This window comes from Beta vulgaris, chromosome 9, assembly GCF_026745355.1.
Source record: "Beta vulgaris subsp. vulgaris cultivar EL10 chromosome 9, EL10.2, whole genome shotgun sequence".
Taxonomy (NCBI): Eukaryota; Viridiplantae; Streptophyta; class Magnoliopsida; order Caryophyllales; family Amaranthaceae; genus Beta; species Beta vulgaris.
Genome location: NC_079210.1, coordinates 48022173 through 48045264, shown reverse-complemented (window position 1 = coordinate 48045264; position 23092 = coordinate 48022173). Strand labels below are relative to the sequence as shown.

The 23092-nt window shown below is 33.0% G+C and overlaps 2 protein-coding genes across 2 annotated transcripts; one reads left to right on the top strand and one right to left on the bottom strand.

Annotated features, from left to right (window-relative positions):
• Positions 1-4289: 4289 nt before the first annotated feature.
• LOC104904320 (phosphatidylinositol/phosphatidylcholine transfer protein SFH3) lies at positions 4290-10745 on the top strand. The gene is made up of 15 exons (XM_010692539.4): positions 4290-4747; positions 5489-5556; positions 5670-5931; positions 6224-6323; positions 6937-7203; positions 7304-7381; positions 7505-7606; positions 7894-7943; positions 8073-8175; positions 8368-8463; positions 8554-8592; positions 9121-9241; positions 9322-9701; positions 10261-10335; positions 10432-10745. Exons 2-15 carry the CDS (start codon positions 5502-5504, stop codon positions 10441-10443), a joined length of 1740 nt encoding a protein of 579 aa, XP_010690841.1. The 5' UTR covers positions 4290-4747; positions 5489-5501; the 3' UTR covers positions 10444-10745.
• A 1364-nt stretch (positions 10746-12109) lies between these two features.
• On the bottom strand, positions 12110-18510 carry LOC104904319 (phosphatidylinositol/phosphatidylcholine transfer protein SFH6). Its single transcript, XM_010692538.4, has 15 exons — positions 18093-18510; positions 17835-17963; positions 16470-16776; positions 16277-16376; positions 15888-16154; positions 15709-15786; positions 15521-15622; positions 15372-15421; positions 15160-15259; positions 14919-15017; positions 14723-14836; positions 14445-14577; positions 13622-14019; positions 12492-12566; positions 12110-12390 (listed from the first exon to the last, which is right to left on the bottom strand). Exons 2-15 carry the CDS (start codon positions 17866-17868, stop codon positions 12367-12369), a joined length of 1881 nt encoding a protein of 626 aa, XP_010690840.1. The 5' UTR covers positions 17869-17963; positions 18093-18510; the 3' UTR covers positions 12110-12366.
• Between the last annotated feature and the right edge of the window lie 4582 nt (positions 18511-23092).

Below are 23092 nucleotides of genomic sequence, written 5' to 3'. Positions count from 1 at the left end.
AACTTTTAACCTCTTTAGGGTAACTTTTAACACTTTTAGGATAACTTTTGCCAGTTTTGGGGTAACTTTATTATATTAAGAGTAGTTGTATATATTTGAAGGATAACTTTATTTATTATAAGACTAAATATTACCACTTTTAGGATAATTTTACCGTTTTTAGGCTAACTTTTAGCAATTTTAGGGTAATTTCATATATATTTCAAGGGTAACTTTATGCACTTTTAGGGTAACTTTATATTGCGTGTTTATGAAATCTTATGGTTACATTACTTGGATGTTGTTGCTTTCTCTGATGTAAAACTGATAATTTTAATTTTCCTAATCTTTCGTTTCATGTGGTATTGTCTACTTTTTACTTTTGGTGTTCTCTCTGTTATTTTTATCTTGTTCATTATGGTGTAGCATACTCTGTTTTTATTAGTTTCCAAAAATTGTTATTAGTTGCTGTATTAAAGCTCTTTGTTACCCCCTCTCACTAACATATATTTGGCGAAATTCATACAACCTATTAGCTCAATTGGCAAAACATTGTGTAAGACACAACGATGTAGGTTCGAATCCTTCATAGGTTTAACTATAATCAAAGTTAAAATAAGTTACCCTTAAAATCTAAAAAGTTGTCCTAAAAATGGTAAAAGTTACCCTAAAAGTGGTAATAGTTACTCTTATAATAAATAAAGTTACCCTTGAAATATATAGAACTACAAATATAATAAAGTTACCCTAAAACTGACAAAAGTTACCCTAAAAGTGTTAAAAGTTACCCCAAAAGGCTTAAAAGTTACCTTGTTTTCAGTTTTCAGATTAAGAGCTGTTTTCAGCGGATCCTACCCCTATATATATATATATATAATATATATATATATTATATATATATATATATATATATATATATATATATATATATATATATATATGTTTGATCCATATTAACTACAAACGCAATTAAAGTAAGAAGGGGATTCGAACCTATCGTTCGCATCACATTAATTTTAACTATTAGGTGAAGACATTCTTGATAAGACATCACTTATATCATACAAGAAGAAGGTAGGTGGGCAGATTGCCTGCAAATAGGAATCTATAAAAGTGTTTAAAAACTTTAAAAAAAATTATCATACTTTAATAAGATTTTACATGCATTTCCTTTGACTTGTAAGCAGGCAATAAATATATTAATATACAATATAGAAGTATTAAAATTTAAAGAGAGTGACCCCAAAAACTTCGTGGAGAACCTCAATCATGCATATTCTTCTGGATTTCATCATCAAACTAGCCTACCTAATAAATAATAATGATAAATTAAAGGGTAGACTATTTTATTTTGTGTAGAAACATTACATGTTGGCCTCAACGCTTTCTTGCAGTCGGTTCTCCTACATTTAGGTGTGAATTTATTACCCATTTATAATTTACTAGGAATTTTCATATCTTCAAAAGTTAACTAGTCAAATTGAAGAACAAATCAATTGGAGGCATTTTGAAAGCCAAATCTTAAAATTACCTGGTTGATGAATTATGAATATAGAGTAGAAAGTCGTGGAGTACACTGCTACTGGGAGTGAAGATTGAGCAATGTGGCAGAAAAGATAATCGAGTTGCGTATGTATATTAGCTAAAAATTGTAGCTATGCGGATAGTAGAAGTAATGTAACTAGGATTTTTCCCCCCACCCCCTAGTTACTGTATGGATAATTTAATCTCGGATTGTAAGATGCTATTTAATTTCGTAATTTAAGTTCGCTTCGTTTTCTATCAAAAAAATAATAATTATGAATATAGTGATTAGTTAGTAGAAAAAAATTAGTATTAAACACCCATGATAATAATGCAACCATCGCAAAAAGAAGAAAAACGATTGAGGCTGGTGGAATTATCATCCTCGTCATAGTATAGGCCAAAACTTCATTAAAGAAAGAAGTGTATCATTTCTGGATAATGGATATAAACATATCAATTTATATTTATTTTGGAAAAAAACATATCAAATGTCAAAAGCATCATAGTCATTTGCAACATCATGCAGGTAGAGGATGATACACTTGATTGCTGGATATTACACAATGTATAACACTATAATATGCGCTTTGTAAAGTTATAAAGGATAGTAACACTAATTAGCTTTGATCTTCTAGTAACAACGTATTTAACATTTTGTATCTCCTATAAATCCATATATCCAAACCCTAAAAATAAAGTTTGATGTTCAAATATATAACATGAGAAATCAACATATATGAAAGTATTACAAATCTTTCATAATTAACAAATAATAAGTCATATTTAACTTTTATGATTGAACCTTTTCAACTTTGATCATTATTTTATATCGTCATGACACATACCACGGTAAATAATACTGAATAAACAATCTTACAAGATCATTACTAGAAGTTATAACTAGTTACAATGGATTCATCATCAAAGTTAAATTTTAGAATTCAATATGATACACCAAAATTATGTTTGAATAAATATGATATTAATTCTCCATGATTATCATATGGTAAATGCAAAGAGAAAAGGGAAATCCACTAGAGCTAAGGAAGGTGCCCATGGTTGGTAAAGATATTTGGAATTTGGCGGGTAGTACACCAAGAATCATCCAAAAGACAGTAGTTGACAAAGTTAATCACTAATCAGCATCAATAATATCATTTTTTTTTTTCGTTTTTGTGTGAAAGCATCAAGAATAATATTATTAACAAGACTAACAATGTCTCCCCAAAAAAATTATCTTAACGTTATAAGATACAAACCTTATCATTATACTCTTAATATAATTATCTTCTTGTTTAGTATGCCCTTTTACCTTTAAATCGTTTCTAATGGAGTTCAATCCCACAATTTGAAGGCTATAAAATACAAATCTTACCAGTTACAACTAGACCAAATACTACTTAAATCCTTGTTTGATTAGTATAATAATTTCGTTGTACTTTAACCATTAGTCTCTTTATAAATTCAAACTAATTAGTTTGAGTAATCAAACTTTATTATACTATATATATTAAGATAAATTAATTAAAGATTTTTTTTTCTAATTGTTACATTTGTGATTTATACGTAAATAAAAATATAGTCATGTGCGATATTATTAGATTCGTCTTAACTTGTATTTTATTAATATGTACTTTTAAAAATTTTACAAATACAAAACTAAAGGTATATGTCGTCAAAGTTATGCATTGGCATGCGTGAAAAGTGCAAGTGTAACAATTAAAAAAAAAAGGAGGGAATAATATTTATATTGGTAAAATTTTATTGTTGAAAATTTGAGCTAGTCTTACATGGACTTGGTTCATACTAATATTAGTGTGAATAAAATCCACCCATGTGATATAGCGACCTTTTTTTTCTTCTTATGATCACCTTTTACAATCTGAAATGACATTAATTTACCATTATTTATCATAGTGATAACTTTTTTTTATACAACCATCATTTCTTACATTAGTTATTATAAGAAAAAATACAATTTATAACATAATAATCTTTTTCTTACTTAGTCATTGTTTAAATCTATAACTAGTCATCTTTCATATCTATTCCTTTTAACATAGTAACTCTTGCTTCATAAATTACATCTATTAGTAGTAGGTCCACATTAGTGATGGCCACTAGTGCAAGCTGGACGGAACGGGTCGTGGACCGTAGCGGGTTGGGCTGAGATTTCACATCCCAGGACCAAACCGTGAAATTCATGCATGGGTTGGGCGGGTTGGTTCGCGAGCTGAAAAATCTTGGCCCATACCGGTCTGTTATCGATTTTCACGGTTTGGGAAGCGATTCTGACGACTCGTGAGTCTAGTGGGCTGGGCCGGACTGGCGAGCCAACATGAGAATTTTTTTCCAAAATTATTTAATCAGTTAAATTATTCATTAGTGTTACATAAAATCTTTAAAATGAATTAAAAAATATATAATTTTTAATATTAATGAATAATTTCATTATTTTTAAATTTGATTAAATTATAATATGTACAATTTGATTAAAACATACACTATTTGGTTCAATATTTACTTGGATTGGGCTGGTCCGGTTCATGGATCGTGCTGTACCGGTTTCGTGGTCCGACTGGGTGGTTTTAGTAGCGGACTGTAGTGGGTTGGGCTCAAGAAATTTGGCCCACGACCCACGCACCAATTTCATGATTCGAGTTCGGCTGGATCAGGATTTTTGCGGGCCCTACACACACAGCCCACGAGGTGAGCTGGATTGGCTCGTACAGTTGGCCATCTTTACATTTCAAAGTAAATTTAGCGTGAACCAAGTCTATAAATATTTTTTACTTAAATAATTTTTACCCTAAAAGTCAAATTACATTATTCACAAAGTATATATTGAAAGTAAAAAAATCATAAAGATGGACATAGTGCCTTGCATTTCTTCCTCAACCGCCTACATGTCTTTTTATTTTCTTTCTTCCTCTCTCTTTCTGTCACTTAATCACTAAAATGACTCAAATTACAGAATAACTAAAAGCATCATCTTCTTCCTAAGACTATTTCAATGGTGATATAATAACATCTGTATTAATACAACACAAATGAAAACTATTTTTCCTTCAAAAAACAAAAAATAAAAACAAAAAAAACCGAACAATGAGATTATGTTGTCGTGTAATCCTGGTTGTCCCCTAGCCGTTGTGAAGAGTCTTCTCACTCTATAACTCCCTCCAAATTCTCTCTCCTCCCTTCATTTTTTTTTTTTGCTCTCTAAACTATTTTTGTTTTACAGGTAATTATTTCTTCATGTTCTTTTTTTTTTCCAAAAATAGAAATCCCAACTTTTTTTTTCATAATTGATGTTCATTTGATTGTACATTAGTAAGTACTAAGTTGGTTTATTTCTTTATTGTTTGCTTATGATTTTTGTTTTTCTGAATGTTGTTTTGTGAAATTGAGCTAGTAATTAATGATTAGTGAATCATAAGACTGTGTTTATGAGTTTGTTGTATTGAGAAATTTCATTAATTCAAAGCCAAACGACATTTACCATCAATATTTACGAAAAGTAAGATATAATCAGATAAGATCAAATCAAATTCGTGTTCGAAGAAATTACTAATGAATCATTTGTTGTATTTGAGAATGATAATATTGTAGTTTACCATAAAAGGAAGCTTTTATTATTTTGATTTGTTTCTGAATAAAACCCTTTTATCATAATCAATGGTTATGAAAGGCAAAAATCAAAGGGGAGTTTTTTTTTTCTTCATTTTAGTACAAAAAGTGATTAACCTTACTAGGATTTGCTTAATCCAAGATACTAATCATAAATGTTGTTTTAATTTTTTGGTAAATTTACCATGTTTTTCTTCCAAGTGTTATCAGTATCTTTCATGATCTTTCACTAACATCTAATATAAATGGAACAATATAACCTGAAAATTCAATTATACATGACATAGTTTGTTACTATACAAATATTTTTACTACATTGTGTGATATGTGTGTTTGCATTGTCCTTCAATTGCAGAGTTTTTCGCGCTATGACTAGTGTACAAGCCATGGCCATGACTGATCCCATGTCCGGACCTCTTTCAGGTAACTGTTGCGCGTTTCTGGATTTTGCTGACTAAATACAGGCCTTAAAATTTGGTTGTATTGTGATAATTTATGATCAAAATTAAGTTGATTATTTTGATTTCCTTTCTCAGATTATGAGAAACCTGACATTGATTACTATGAAGATGAGAAGAAAACAAAGCTTGGTTCCTTCAAGAAGGCGGCTTTTAATGTTTCGAGTAGGTTCAGGAATTCGCTGACAAAGAAAGGAAGAAGAAACAGCAGAGTTATGTCTGTTTCTTTTGAAGATGAGCATGATGCAGAGGAAATGCTGGCAGTAGATGCATTTCGTCAAGCACTTATTTTGGAAGAATTACTGCCTTCAAAGCATGATGATTATCATATGCTGCTTAGGTAACAATTTGTTCTAACTTATATATGTTAGATTTATCAACATGGGATGCGATCATACCAGCACTAATGCAATGGATCCCATCGTAATTCTGCAATTAAGCATGCATGGTCGAGAATTGGACTAGGATGGATGAAATCCTAGGCAGTACTCGTGTTGCACCCCTTCTTAAACGCGCCAAGTAGAAGAAATATCAAGATTGTTCCTAGACATTTTGATGAACTTGATCACAATATGTCTCACAATGTCTATTTTTGGTTTCAAAAGATAATAATAGAAGTGTTATTTTGACAGATTCTTGAAGGCTAGGAAGTTTGATATTGAAAAATCAAAGCAAATGTGGACTGACATGCTCCAATGGAGGAAGGATTTTGGTGCTGACTCAATCATGGAGGTATATATAAATTGAACAATTAAAGAATATACTTACAAATTTATATGTTTCTCTCATTTGGCCGTTTCCATTTGAAATGGAGCTGGTCAATCTAAATTTAGGTTTTGATTTTGTTTAACCAATTTTTAGTAGCCTTTCGAGGTCTTCACCCAAATTCAGTCAGTTTTTTTTTTTTTTGTGTTTGTTCTCAGTCGAATGGGTCGTGTGAAATTTTATGCTACATTAGCATGTTATTTGTGTAGCGAGTGCCGTTTTGGGGGGTTCGAAGTGCATCTTTAAGCTTTTTTTCACATATTTTCAAATCAGTGTAGGTCAACTTTCGAGTTGGATCAATTTTTGACATGTCTAGGCCACTCAAATCTAATGAGGTTCTTTCATCTGCTTAAGTCGAATGGGTCATGTGCAATTTAGTGATATGTTAGCATGTCGATTTAGGTAGACCACCAATGCCAATTTTTGGGTTCGAAGTGCATTTTTGAGCTAATTTTTCACGAATTTCTAGATCAATCAACTTTCAAGTTGGATCAGTTTTTGACGTGTCTAGGCCATTCAATATATCTCAAGCGATATTTTTTCTCACTACCTTTGAATACCCTTTTGTTTTCCTGAATAGGATTTTGAGTTCAAGGAAGTTGAAGAAGTTAAGCAATACTATCCACAAGGACACCATGGAGTTGACAAGGAAGGCAGGCCAGTTTACATTGAAAAGTTGGGTCAAGTTGATCCAAACAAGCTGATGCAAGTCACCTCCATGGACAGATATCTTAAATATCACGTTCAGGAGTTCGAGAGAACCTTCATCGATAAGTTCCCAGCTTGTTCAATCGCTGCTAAGAGACACATTGATCAAAGCACCACCATCTTGGATGTTCAAGGAGTGGTATGTATGAGATGTATTTGTAGCATTGCATAAAAGTTCTATGTAATTTCCTGGCATTAAGGGTAAAAAAAATTTTAATTTTGGTGTGTACGATATGTAGGGGCTTAAAAACTTCAACAAAGCAGCAAGAGAACTCATCCAGCGCCTTCAGAAGATAGATGGTGACAATTATCCTGAGGTACAAATCTTGTTACTAATTCCTACCATCATTTTGGTTGTTGTGTTCATAGTATTATGATTGGTTGTTCAAAATTCCAAACTGAAAATGTTAAGAAATTGTCAATTTATTTGCTTTCCACAGACATTATGTAGGATGTACATCATCAATGCAGGATCTGGTTTTAGGCTGTTGTGGAGCACTGTTAAGTCGTTCCTTGATCCCAAGACTACTCAAAAAATTCATGTAAGAATTTGATTAAGAAAACTTCTCGATTCTATTGCTCTCTCACTCTCTAAATACTTTACTTTTTGCTCCGTCAAAGTCAAAGTTCATCAACTTTGATCGTGTTATTTCAATGTGAATCTTCGAACAATTAACTTTATTTAACTTTCTATTCGTACATTATTAAAAAAAAATGGTTAAAGACGTGTCTTAATAATCGTGAAAAAAAAAAGAGTGAAAGTATTTGAGACAAGGGAGTAGAAATTTAAATGGAGGGTCTTAAGCCTAATATTGGTTTTCTTGTCAAGGTATTGGGAAACAAGTACCAAAGCAAGCTGCTGGAGGTCATTGATGCCAGGTTACTATTCTTTTCCATTACCAATTAATTTGGTTTGACATCTTACAATAAGCTTATTATCTTAGAAATTTGATTGCAAGTTGCATAATTTTTGAGACTTATGAAGCCTCATTTTCATATGATGTATAGTGAATTGCCAGAATTTTTGGGTGGTACCTGCAACTCATGTGCAGATAAAGGTGGCTGCCTGAATTCCGACAAAGGTCCATGGAACGATCCCGATATAATGAAGGTAAAATCTGGCAAAGAATCTGTCTTTAGTAGATTATTTTGGTAAATTCACTTGTTGCGAGTCTTATACCAATTCCTCCTATCTGTTTGGTGGAGAACAAGTTCTTATTTGAGCCTTTTTCTTCACCTTATATTACTTGGAGTTGCCTATCTATGTTCTGATAGTTTCTTTCTATTATTCCCACTAATACAGATGGTTCGTAACGGCGAGGCCAAATGTGCATCAAGGGGTCCTTTTCCAGTAATAGATGAGAAAACCATAGCTGAAGATGAGATGGCCAAACCCAAGGTACTGTTCTAGAAAATGGACCTATATCTTGTAGAGTTAGTATCTATGCTGTGTTGCTGATTTAATTACTTTGTTTCATGTAATGTGAAGGGGTGCGAGTGGGATGATTTTCAGTCTTGTGGACTCAAAGTAAGTGTTCAAATGTCATTCATCATCATAGGCTACAAGAATATTTACATAAATGCTAAAAAGTTCACATCTGTTCAAACTAAGGCTACCTAAATTGAAAGATAAAGGTTTTTTATGTGAAAAAGATGAAGCCAGAATAAGGCGCTGTTCTTTTGGACTTATTTTCAGTTCAATTCAGTTCAGTTAGTTTCCTCTCACATTTTTTATTCAGTTCAGTTTCTCGTAGTCCAAAAGAATAGGGCCTAAATAATTAGCAGCTAATTGATACCCTATCCATCTAAACTACGTTGTAATAAAATAAACCTCTTAAAGAGGGCATTTTTACCAACTAAATTGGGGCAGATAGAGTACTAAGCAGAAATTTCAGCACTGGCCATACATAATAAACATTCTTTTTACAAAAATCCCAACAAATAAAGAATAGGTTTAATGTATAGAACCTCTGTATGAATATTTTGCTCTTGGTTATATTTCAAAGTATTATGAATAGTACATTTTTCCAACATATCTGACACAAGAGTTTTCCAGGAAAATTACTGCAAAGATGCACCAAGTTCCTTCCAATATGAAAGTTTCAAAATAGTAGACAAGGACATGGAAAAAATCTGGATGAAAGCTGTGGCAAATAATAACATGGTCATGTCCAAAGGTAAATCATCTGTGCTACAAGTGTTGTTAATTACTGATGCACATTTGACTTGTACTAAAACTTGGTTCTTGAAACTGCAGGTTGTTTCCAATCAAAGAACAGTTCTAAGTGTTCTAATCAGAAAAGCAGTAACCATCTTATGACCGGTATCATGGCCGTTGTCATGGGATTTGTAACGATGATCAGGCTGAGTCGAAACATGCCCAAAAAGTTCAATGATGCAACACTATATTCTACCCTGACTTATGGTGATGACAAGGTGAACTCCCACAAATTGCCAGAGAATGAAATTTCTGAGGAAGAGTATTTTGCTATGATGAAGCGTGTAGGGGTATTGGAAGGGAAGGTGATTTCGCTTATTGCCAAACCAACAACGATGCCACCCGAGAAGGAGGAAATGCTCAACAATGCATTGAGCCGTGTAGAAGTCCTTGAGCAGGAACTTGCCTCAACCAAAAAGGTAATTTTTTTGATATGACTTATTAGTAACTGTGTACAATTTATCCAAATTATTAAGATCAAATAAGTGTTTAAGCTTAATTAAGACAGTGAAGTAAGGTTGTGGTGAAGTTTCTATGCTAAGAGTGGAATTCTGATAAAAATGACCTTCAATCGGCTGAACAAGTTCCTAGCATAACAGAAGCACGTAGTCTCTATCGTTAGCATACTGTCAGTTTTTTTATGACAGTATGACACGATCATATTGTACAGAAGTTTTGTGCAACTCTTAGCCTTTTAAGGGTTCTTTTTTCATAACTTTTACGTAACATACGAGAATTAGCAGTTTGCCTAACCAATTAACACCGCGCAATTTACTATTATGGCAATATGACGTGCTTAATGCACCATACTAGAGTAACTTTGTGACTAAAAATCAATACAATAAAGGTTGGATAGACTTTTCTCCCCCTAGCAACTTCATCATAAGTCACAAATCTTACTTTTCCCTAAATCCTAGAGAAGTTTCTAGAGTTTATCATGACAGTAAAAAAATTCTAACAAAAATTGGCCTGTTGCAGCTTCTTGAGGAATCTCTACAAAGACAGGAGGAGATTATGGCATTCATTGAAAAGAAGAAGAAAAAGAAGAAGATGGTATGCCATTATTTATCACCTACTTAGTTTCCTTCTTTTCTGCACTTGGACTTGCTGAATCTAATTCTTGTTTTGCTTCCTTTGTTGCAATTGCAGTTCCTTTTTTGAGTGCATTTCAGTTTCACTGATCAGAGATAGTAGACGTGAGCTATCTGTATACTGTGTGCGGTACTTCTAAGAATCGGAAGAGTCTCTAACCTGGTGGCGATTGTGAGTTTTAGCCCCGCCACCCCCCCTTCCTCCTTCCCCCCTCGACGTTTGCTTGTTGCTTTGTATATTACAACTATCATCACTACTATCACAGTTTGTCTTTTCATTTCCTGTGTTGTTTCTTCTGAAAACTTTGTACATCGTAAGAATGACTTGGAGGGACATTTGCTGTCAATGACACTATCCCTTGTGTTTTGTGACTTCTGGTGGATAAGAAGCAGAACTATGCAGTTAAGCTTCTCATAATGGTGGCTTTGCCACATTTTCCAGGGTAGTATATCTAAACTAAAAATTTTCCCACCAAAATAAAAAGAGCTGAGTAATACAAGCTACTGATGAGTGCAGAATTATTCCCCCTCATCAACCACTAACTATCTCCAGGAAGTATGAGAAGCGGAGGAAATTTCGTGTGCACGTAAGTTGGGTCTCCCGTGCCATCAAACGAAAGAAACGAAAGAATTTCAAGTTCAATTAGATAAGAGGCATGATCGATAGCTCAAGGAGGAAGATAGGCTGCAAATGTTCTTATTCCAGTCATTTGTTAATATTGTGGTTTATGTTTCTCTAAAACAATGTCATGTTTAGATTGAGCTTTTAATTCAATGTCTTCTAATATCGACGTTGTTGAAAGAAACAAACATAACAGGGTTGATGTTTCTGGATTTTCCATGGAAACCAGAGACATGTACATACACATTACTAATAAGAGTTGCAAGCCCAAAAAGATTAGATTAAACAAACCAATTCCCTAATAAAGCATTCTAAAATCTGTTTGCAACTTTTTACTAAAAAAAAAAGGTAAGTATAAAAACCTACTTGACCAGCCGTTCTTGTTGATCAACTTCCACCTTAACAAAGTCAGGCTCTTAGAAAATAGGAGGAACATTACTTACCTTAGGGCCCTAGGCCAAATACTAGTATACTAGAGCTTTTTAAAAGAAACGTTTCATTTATTTCAGAACGAAGAAAATATAACAGAGCAACAATATTCAACACTAGACTACTACGTTTTAATGGGTAGGAGAGCCTATGTCTTATAGGCGGTTAACAGATGACAGTTAGTTTGGAACAACCAACTCCACGAGCAAAAAATCTCAAAATTTGTAACTGGGCGCTTGAACAAGCAAGGGCTGCGCTACCACGAAAGCCGTTGCGTGCCGCGCATCCTTTTTCTTGGTTCACCAGATCTTGCTACTAATCTCCCAAAGTTGGACGAGTACTATAGTGGCACAGAAATTACCACATTCTAGCAATTCCTCAAAACCCATTCTCGATTTTTCAGCACATGCGGAGCCACAAGATTTTAGTTTACTGAACAGAAAAGCAGTCAAAACCAATGAATAGAATGCAAATATGCACCGTAAAAAAAAAAACAGATATTTTATCTTCTTCGACGGCTTCGTTCTATTATTGACTGAAAATTCAAACACAGCCATCTCTGCTTAATCTGTGAATAGCTTTAAGGTAGTTTAGCCTAAAAGACGGAATCTAAATGTTTTGAAGGAAAAGATGCCATAATATTGGTAAAACAAAATACCATTTCATCCGGTTAAAAAGATACGAGTTCGATAAATAAATGTATTAGACGAAGAACACCAGAAGTCACACAGGTTTCCAGAAACATTATGTAATTTCACTTCCACCCTCCCCTTAAATAGGAACTGGGGGGTATTTTACTCAACATACACAGATTCTCTGCATCTCTTTACATCATAGCAGTAGCTATTTTTGTGGAACATAAAGTTGATATAGATTCACATATATTTCGCTTATGGAGAAGATATTGTTAAGAAAATGCCTCAGCTCTCATTATCGATCCGCTCACCAGCAAAACTTGTTCTTTTTCTGTTCCAAATGCAAAAAAAAAGGAATAACAGTAAGAACACAAGAACACAGATTTGATTCAATGATATCATATAACAATATTCTGTTCACTTGATGCTTACCCGAAACTTGGCTTCCTCTTGACGATCAATATAAGCAAGAAGTTCCTCTTGCCTCATCAAAGCTTCATGTAGAGCCTGTATGTAAAATAATGATATCTAATTATTGGACTTAAAAGCATTTTTATATTTAAGAAACACATAACAAATTTACTTTGGATTTCTAAAAACTAAGGAGTATTCCCATAAAATTTAAAGAAATCAAAAAATAGACAATAGACCAAAAACAAAAATATAGAAGTCCAAAACATAAAATCAGATACAACTCCTAAAAGTTATCTAGGCTACAACATTTCCCTCAACTTCACTCTTTCACCACTACTTAAAATTTATAACTTAGCAATTATTAAAGCTCACTAATGCATAAAGATTCCTATTTGACAGGAAAGCTTATGTTGAATCGTAATATCTCACAGGACAGGTACTCTCACGGTAAAAAAAAAAAGTGTCTTTTGCACAAAATACATATATCATTAGTCTCATTACCAGTTTCTTAATAGCAAGTAATTTGTTGTTACTCTAAGATTTGAGAAAACGTCAAGAGTTTTACAAAAATCACGATTTCTGCATGGGAAAAAAATGGCCTGATAAATTTGATCCATACGAATTTACGAACTGTTATCAGTCAGACCACAGCTACGGACATATTGCACATACTTTCATGTATATAAGCATCAATAAAGATTGTTGACCCAGCTAGAGATTATATTATGGCTTGCTAATCATCGATTATCATAATGAAACAGAACAGACACCAGCACAAAGATTATAACATATACAGCTTTCTTTTTGACAATTCTATATTAATATATTTCACCTAACGTTAGGTATGACAACATAGACTAGAGCCTAATGAATAGTCAGAATGTGGACTTGAGAATAAAAAAACATCCGGGCAGGTCGATTTTATGACTTTGTCACTGCATTATGCTGCATGATTTCCCAGCAACTTGGCATGGATGAGATAAATAACAAATAAAACCACTGACGGTCAAAGGACACATGACATTGGGAAAAATATGATGATAACACAACCAAAAGTATAACTTCTCACAAAAGATAGCAAAATCCAATATTACAAGAAAGCAACATATAATGATACCAGCAATGAATGAGCTATGCAAATGATATACCTTCTTGGTAGCAATTAATTCTGCCTCCAATGCGTCCACACGACATACAGCGGCATTCAGCAATTCCTCTTTCTCATATGGCATTTCAGAAGGCTTTGATTGAAGTGTATCTACCTTCTCCTCAAGGACAGTCAGCCTCTTCAATACATTGGGCATGAAGTCGGCTTCAGCGAATGCCGGAAGTGGAGAAGGGGGGCGAGATTCCTGGGGAACTGGATCTAAGGTGACGTCAGTCACATTAAGCTCATTACTCGATGCATAGGTTAGTTTCTTAGTCACACGGCCTGCCAATGACCGGAAAATTGTGAGCAGGGCCATGAAAAAGGCCATAAGCATCATCAGCACACGGTCTCGGATTCCTTCTGGAGTCTTCTTCGTATCCGGCTGCGGAAATATCCCTGCATCAAGAAACAAAGTTTTTTGCAAACTTAAATTAGAGCAAGTTATACAAAAAAGTAATGTTGATATGTGAATTCACATTATATTTAACCGACGTGTTTTCTATGTCCCCATGCATTTTCCCTTTAGCAACTGAAGCCCATTAAAGATTTCTATTCAAAGAAGGCCAAAGAAGCAAAAACTGCAGAAATACTGAAGTGGCAGGATGATCAAGGATATGCTCAACATTAATTATAACCCTATAGTATCACAGATTAAGTACAAAGCTAACATCATACAGTCATTGCAAATCCAAATACAAATCCAAATGAGCCCAGAAGAGGAGAAGGGAAATCTAACATCATAAAGTCATTGCAAATCCAAATGCAAAAAGAATGATACATCGATGAAGCATAACTTTGTCAAATTTTGCAAACCAGCTGACCTTTAGAAGAATAAGATCTTTGAATTGATGATTGCTTCTTCCAACCAGCATCAACGGGTTTATCCACCATGGGTACATACTCGTCATAACCCGAATAGCTGCCAGCAAAGCCTGTCTTTCCAATTGCCTTGACCTACATGGTAACAACAGCAAAAGAAGTGAAAAAATACATCTATTTAATTTAGAGAAATTGTTCAACATGTGGCGTTATACAAGGATTAACAGTATAACTAAAACTATTAAATGAAATTAAAGCAAGTTGACACTTGAAAATTCACCTCTTCACGAACAGGAGTCAATCTCAAATGTGAGTAATTCATTGCCGCCTTAGGTGACGCAATATCTTCCGCTTCAGATCCCGACTCAGCAGTAGATGTATCACTCCCTTTCAGCTGTTTAAGGATACGTCATAAACTCAAACCAATGACTCAAACATCAGAAGCTTCATTCAGTTCAAGCAATAAATATTCATACCATTGGAAATTGGGGCTTAGCATAAGCAAGAACCTTTCCATCACTGCTCAAGACCTTAACAACTTGTCTTGCACGCCGCGGCTCACCATTAAGAACCATCTGTGGCAAATGAAAATGCAAAGTTGATTATTTTTAAGGAAAAAAACACAAATTTTCTCAAGGTAATCAGAAGCATTCTACGTCACTTGTACTTTCTCCTCTAAAGAGACGGATGCAAGAAAAGAAGTTCTGCAAGACAAACCTTTAAAATTTCAGGATTCTTCCAAGGTCCCTTATCAGCCAGCATACATCCTCCTTGCTCCGCACAAGTGCAAGTCCCTCCAAGGAATTCTGGCAACTCACTGCATATGGTAGTATTCCATGAGGAAAACTGCACTCAATAGCATTCTACATGCTGCAAGGGAAGCTCCATACCAAGAGATATAAATCATAAAGAAAGACAAAAGATATTACCTGGCATCGACTACTTCAAGTAATTTGCTCTGGAACTTGGTACCAAGAACCTATGGAAACAATTTCCCATCAATACTATAAAAAAGAACTCCTATAGAAGGAAGGGCATAACGATATGTAAATAAAGGGAGGCAGTAAAAGCATCATACATGAATCTTTGAGGTGGTTTTTGGATCCAGAAAAGACTTAATAGTGTTCCACAGTAGCCTAAATCCCGGACCAGCATTAACAATGAACATCTGGTACAGGGTCTGCAAAAGAAAACAAGTATAATTATAATTACTGCACATAAGGAGAAAAAGCTAATTCCTTCTCAGCAATGAGTTCTGGAACATACCTCAGGATAATTGTCACCATCAATCTTCTGCAGTCGTGTTATAAGTTCCCTAGCAGACTTGGTAAAGTTTTTCAGACCCTGAATTTTGCATCAACAGAATTATACAACTAGCCATATACTCAAACAAAACATTCCTCGAAAAAATAAGCGGAAAAAGAAGATAAATGCAGACGACATACCACACCCTGAACATCTAAGATTGTAGTGCTTGAATCTATGTGCCGCTTTGCAGCAATGGTGCAAGCTGGGAACTTAATTGCAAAGGCTTTCTCAAATTCTCGAACATGATATTTTATATAGCGATCCATCGTAGTTACTTGCATGAGCTTGTTTGGATCAACTTTTCCTAGTCGTTCGATGTAAACAGGTCTACCCTGTTTGTCCACACCATGATAACCATGGGGATAATACTTCAAGACTTCATCTATCTCTTTAAACTCAAATTCCTGGAGCCATGAGATAAAACCATCTTAGAGAAGTGAAATAACCAGAAACTTGAAACAGAAAGAGATCATAGGGTTGATACAAACAAGAATTAGCAAGATAGATGTGACCCAAAAGCTATTACCTGCACAAGAGCATCAACACCAAATTCCTTTCTCCACTTGACCATATCAGCCCACATGCATTTTGCCTTTTCAATATCAAATTTTCTAGCTTTAAGGAACCTGCACAAAAGTTGCAGAAATTGTCCAGCTATCTCCATGCATAGTTGATAAAAAAAAAAGACAGCCAAGAGCATAAAAGACAGCCCACCACACCTCAACATCATATGATAATCATCATGCTTATTGGGTAAAAGTTCATCCAATAACAATGCTTGTCGAAATGCGTCAACAGCCTGCAACTCTTCTACATCTCGTATATCCTCTATTGAAACTGAGCTGACACGCCCATCACTTTTCCTTCTGCCGCTACTCTTTTTCTTAAGAGAATGTTTTAATTTGGACGAAGCATTCATTGCCTTCTTCTTCAAAGACCAGTTCCTTGACCTCCTCTCATCCTCCGAGTTCTCGAAATCAGATTTTCTTTCCCTTCTCTCATCGTGTCCGGAGAATCCCTCAAAACCTGTAATAGATTAAAAAATGGCAAAAAGGCAGTAGATGAATTTAGTGCAAATGGGAAATGATTCCTCAGCCAAAATTATATTACAATAATTTAATAACTTGAAATATATAACTTGAGACTTAACATATCTATAATCCTGATATCTCATAATGGTCCCAACTTTAACAAAATTTTGAAAGAAGTTAGGGATTGAAGAATCTTCAATCAACAAGTTGCCAATAAAGAAAACTAAAACGAGGAGCTCAAACATTCGTAAACATTGAGAGAAATAAATTTCATACCTCTTCCAGCATGAACATCAATTTTAACAAAGAATGCAAAACCTCTAATGAAAATGATCTAATAAATGCTGCAGAGCTCCGAGGTAAGAAGAAAAGAAAACAAAAGTGGCGCGAAATCCCTTCGTTTGTTGGTCATGAAAAAAACAAGTCCTTCGAGCATCAGCCAATGCATTCATGAGGTTCACATAACTACCTCAACAAAGCTCGTATTAGGCCACCTTGTTCACCTCCATATCAGACGATTAGAACAGCAAAATTGCTGCCAAGCCATAAGGCTAACAATGCCATCAATCGCCGTATATTAAACCTAAATCAGTATATCCAAGCTTCATATCTTTGGCCCATCATAAACAACTGCTAACCTAGATATTTTGTCAATTCAACCCACATATAATTGTCATTGACAACAATGTGAGACATCTTCACCAGCTACCCTTCACCCCCAGGTCCCAACCACCACCACCAAACAAACAAAAATAGCAAAAAAAGAAAACAAGAAAATAAAATTCTTCATAATTTCTTCATTTCACAATATCCCAGAAAAGAGGATATACAGTATCAATTTATGTAACCTTCTATAATTTCACAAAAAAAAGAAACAAAGCTACGATTAACTGAATCAAAAAGAAAAACCCTAATTCTAATATGAACAAAAGTTTAACTAAAAATTCAATTAGGATAAGAAAAAAAAACACCTAAAAATTCAGCCAAAAAAAGAAATTTCCAGAAATATAATAAAGAATCCATAAAAAAAAATTAAAAAATTAGAAAACTCACAAGGTCGAGCAAATCGATCAAGAGGTCCCGACATTTCTCCAATTTTCCGTTTAAAATTATAACGGTCAATTAAGCATCACCGGAGCCCCTTAAAATCGACGATCCTCCTTTTCCGAATTTTTCTTTAACCTGCATTTATAATCAATAAACCCCCAAATTCGTCAAAATTCGAAACCCTAAAACTCAATTACAAAAAAAAAATCAAAAAAAAAAAGAAAAATCAAAGGAATTAACGATGAAAATTTCAAAACCCTATACCTCAAAAAAAAAGGTGATATCAAGATCACAGAAAAAGTGAGAGAAATATCAAGTGATCTGAATTGTCGGTGCTAATTTAAGGAGGAGAGAGAAAAAGATAGGATTGATATAGTAAAAATTGAAGAAGATAAAAAGATTCCAAATTTAGAAGAAGCTGAAATTTTCAGAGTTTTCGATGTAATAATAATAATTCTCCACAATTATTACTAACAATAACAAAAATTACGATGATATGATATTTTAGGGTTTAGATGATGAAGTCAATTGAATGATTATATTTATATTTAAGATTGGTATAAATTGAAATTCGTTTCGAAAGAAAATAAAATTCTCCCGAATTTGACGGCGATATTTGAGAGAGAGAAAAAGTAGAAGGAAACGAGGGAGAGTAATTTGAAGAGAGAGAAAGTAAGAGAAAAAAGGGTTGATGAACTGTGATTCGAAGGTAGTGTTATAGTGGGACCTGCGTGAGGTGGGGCCGAGCAATGTCTCGTGTTTAGGGATGGCAACTCAGTCCGGATTTAACCCTAGTCCCTTCCAATTCGAAGGAAGAGTCGACTCCGAGAAAAAAAGTATTTCGAGTCCGTTGAAAAAGTCCGACTCCGAGTTAGACGGAGTTGGAGTCAAATCTCACAAATAACCCGACATCCAAATTCGACCTCGACTTTGACTCCATCAATATTTTTTCTTTTTTATACTAATGTATTATTTATTATTATTTGACTTCGACTTTCAACCAATTGTATTATATATGATTTTCCCATTGAAAAAATGATTGCTAAAAATAATAGTAATATTTAAATTATTTGTACTATATTAAATTTCCATATGATTATTAGAATAAATTGTAATGATTTGATTATTATATTATAGAAGGCTATTCTATTATAAAATATGGACTGAAAAAATAAGTCGGATCGGGTTCGGAACCGGGTGTTCAGATTTTAAGTTGAATGTTCGAATTTTAAGTCGGAGTCGGGTTTTCGAATTCAGATTTTCGGGTGTCGGGGCTGGACTCGGATGTAAAGTCCAGCTCTTTGCCATTCTTACCCGTGTTAGTTACAAATATCAAATACTACCTCCGTCTTTTTTTAGTTGCAATATTGTTTTTGTGCCACTATTCATCAACCAACTTCGTTAAACTATCTCGCATCATTATGTAAGAAGAAATATAGTCAAGTAGGATCTTGTTAAATTCATATCAATACGAGGATTTTAAATATCAAATTTTTATAATTTTTACTTATACATAATAAGAGATATTAACGCTCAAAGAAGCGTTTCGGCAAACGTGAAAAAGCAAATGATGCAACTAAAAAAAATACAAAGATAGTATATTATTATTCATAAATAATTCAATTAGTTTTTTCGTAATATTTTGTTTAGTGCAAAATTGAGATTAAAAATAAGAATTTTAAATATAATGTGGGTGAGAGAAGCCTAGAAGGTAGGAGAGAAAGGGTAGATGAACGGTGATGGGAAGGTAGTGTTATAGTGGAACCTACATGAATGTGGGGCCCAATGTTTAGGTTGAATTTGTCTTGGTTGCCACGTGGAGTTATGGTTGGAGATGAAGGAGAGGAGATAGATAGTAGTACTGTAGTAGTAGAGTAGTAGTAATGTTGTATTGTTGTTGTAGTTACTTTTTTTATGCTGTTTGCCTAGCCTGGTTTTGCAGCTACTTTGGTTTTTTCGTTCTAGTGTAGTTGCTGTTAGTACTTTGTCTTTACAATAGAATACGGAGTAATGTCCATCGGAAAGAACAGATACTACTACTATGATAAAAGTACTTCAAAGTTCAAGGAATCTAAGGCTATAACCTAGTGAAAATATGAAGAAGATACTCAAGCTTGTTCTCTTTTGCATAAAATAGCTGAACTGAATTGAATTGAAATAAAATGAATAGTGATATGTGAGATTAAAAGTATTGTCCAGAGCTGAGCTGCACCGAACTGAATTGAATTGAACTTAACTGAGCTGAACTGATTGAACTGAACTGAAAATAAGTTGGGGAGAACATGCCCTCATTCAAGGCAATTTAGGATCCCCTTTATTCACCCTAACTTGTCGATGGATTTATTTGGTAAACAAAGTTTAGAATTTAGCTTTTAGAGTTTATAGTTTGTTGATAGAGTTTTAATTTTTTCTTCATCAGATTTGACCGTTGATTTGACAATTTTTTCTTTTCTAAATGTGTGTTAATAATTACTCCTTTTGTCTCAAAAATATTGCTACATTTGCTTTTTCACAGTTTACGAGATGAAACTTCAAACACTAATATCTTGAGTTACATATATGAAAAAAATATAAAAATTATATATTTGAAAAATATGTGAAAAAAATATAAAAATTATATATTTGAAAGATACAAATTGGGACGAATCAAATAATATCCAACATGATTATGTTTTTTCTTATGTATATCAACTAAAAGACAGTCAAAGTTACCAAGTGAATAGTGTCAACGGTCAAAACGTAGCAATATTTTTGGGACAGAGGGAGTAGCCAATTTTTAGAAGCGTATTGGCATTTGTTTGTGCGAAATGACATTTATAGACATATTAATACATATGTGTAGAAATTATTATAAAAGGCAAAAAAGTCATTGAATATATTTTTACCTAATCCTCTAAAGAAAAAGCTCTTATTATGAGCTTCTTCATTTTGAGAGGTTTTATTCCAAAAACTCTTTAATTTGTAAAACTCTATTTTACCAAACATCCTTCTTAAAGTTTTTGACTAGTCAAAACTCTAAAAGTGGTCCAAAACTATTTTTTCGCTCCAAAACTCTTATTGCAAACACCCTTACCTTATTTAAAAAAATACGAATAAGGTACTTCATCCGTTTTAAAATACTTACAAGGTTTGATTTTTGCATTATTCACATATTCTCTTTCGATCGTTTTTTGTGATTTTTCTATAAGGTAAAATATAGTTATGTGATATTTTGTTAGATATGTCTCCATATATATTTTAAAAATATCAACTTTTTATAATTCTTACTTATAAAAAAATAGAGATATTGATTATTAAAAATATGCATTAACAAGCGTGTCAAGAGAAGTATGTAAAATATTTTGAAACATATATAAAAAGTATTAGAGTATTGTTATTTTCTTCATTCTTACATTGAAAATTTTATTAGAATAAGGTTGGGTGGCCTAATGGTCATGAATGATTTATAGACAAAGGTTGGATTCTCACACTTTACAAGAACAACCTTCAATATCTTTCTTCTTGAGAAGGAATTCTTCTAGACTCCTACCATGAAGGAAATATAATTTGATAATTTTATGGAGAATTGTACATATTTTTATGGATAATTCTTAATATTTGTTTTTTTAATTGTAGCCTTTTCCTTATTAGGAGGTTTAAAATATATTGTAATATTTTTCTATTTAGTAATATCTTCTCGTAAATTCTGTCTTATTTTATAAGTCCTACTTTTATATAATTTTGCCAAGAGATAATGTTGCAACATGGGAGTTTATTTGTAGTTATATATTCCAAAAATATATTATGTTGGCAGCTTCAAAAAATAATGAAATTCAAAATAAAATCATATACGTAAGAGTATTTAGAAATTTATGATGTTTAAAAATAAAAAAAATTATTACTTTGACATTATATATATTATCATAATATATTGTAAGCGATAACATATATTGAAATTAATCCAACGGCTTCTTACATGCTAAAATTTGTATATACAACGATCACAAATGGTCAAAATAGAATATATGAATTATGTATAAGGCAAAACGTTGCAACTAGTAAAAAAGGAACGGCGGTATACTATTTTACACATGCTATTCTGAACAAATAATTCAACTTATATTGTTAAAATATTTATATCAATTCAACACTTTTTTTTTTTTTTATGTTTTGGACTAAAAAAACTATAGAAGAGCTAATCATACAAGTAAAAGAAAAAAGAAAAGAGTAGCTATGACTATGAGAGGTGCTATGTGTTAGTTTTGACTTTTCGTAATTTTGCCAAAATTATTCTTTTCATGTGACGAAAGAAAATGTAAGGTCAAAATAAATCGAAGATATTGAAAATGTGGAAGGAATATCCTGCTTGAAGCTGGAAAAACATCATCAAAGTTATCTAAGTCATCAGATGCATGTAATATTTATTAATTTACTCATGGTATCTATTTTTTAAATAAGATTTTAACTTTTTAAAAAGAATAAAGATGGCTTATGATGACACTAAGCACGACACATCATACTATAGCTGGACTTAGAGTGAGAGAAATTTTTTAAAAAATATTGAATTCGGCTCAAAATCTTATTCGAAAGTAAAATATACGTATTATTTACTTTAAGACTGCATTGTCTTCTCCTTAACCCTAAACTTACCTTAACTGAATTAAACTTATCTTAATTTATTGGACATGACCCAACTTATTAACATGAGAAACAAGAAATAGAGAGAATTTTATGTAATATATATAGTGGTTCTTGTTTAATCATTTTGATTTGTTGATCGAAATTTGTGCGGAGTTGCAACAGATGTCAAGACTTTGTTTACAATCACTTGGATTGAATCCGGTTCTACTTCAAAACTACAAAAGATCGGCACACCCCCCTGCAAAAGGTTGCATCAGACAGCGATGTGAAAGACAAGGGTTTTCAGAAGTGTTAGATCTACTCAACGATCATGGTTTTATCATATTAGAATTATATTTATTTCATTTGATATGTATTTGTTTAGTTTTGACTTTTATTGTATATTTTGTATGATTTTGAATCAATGAATTAATGTTAATTTAAAACAAAAAATTAATTTAAAACAAAAAATCATTTTGATGAGTACTTTATTAATATTTAATTATAATAATTTTTTAATATGAAATAAAAGATATTTAAGGTCAAAGATGTACATTAATATACACACGTAGCTAAAATAGGAAAAACAAATGTAGGAAGTATTAGAAAAACTCAGTAAGTGCCATAATGGGGGTGTTTGGTAAATGGCTTTTGGCTTGGCTTTT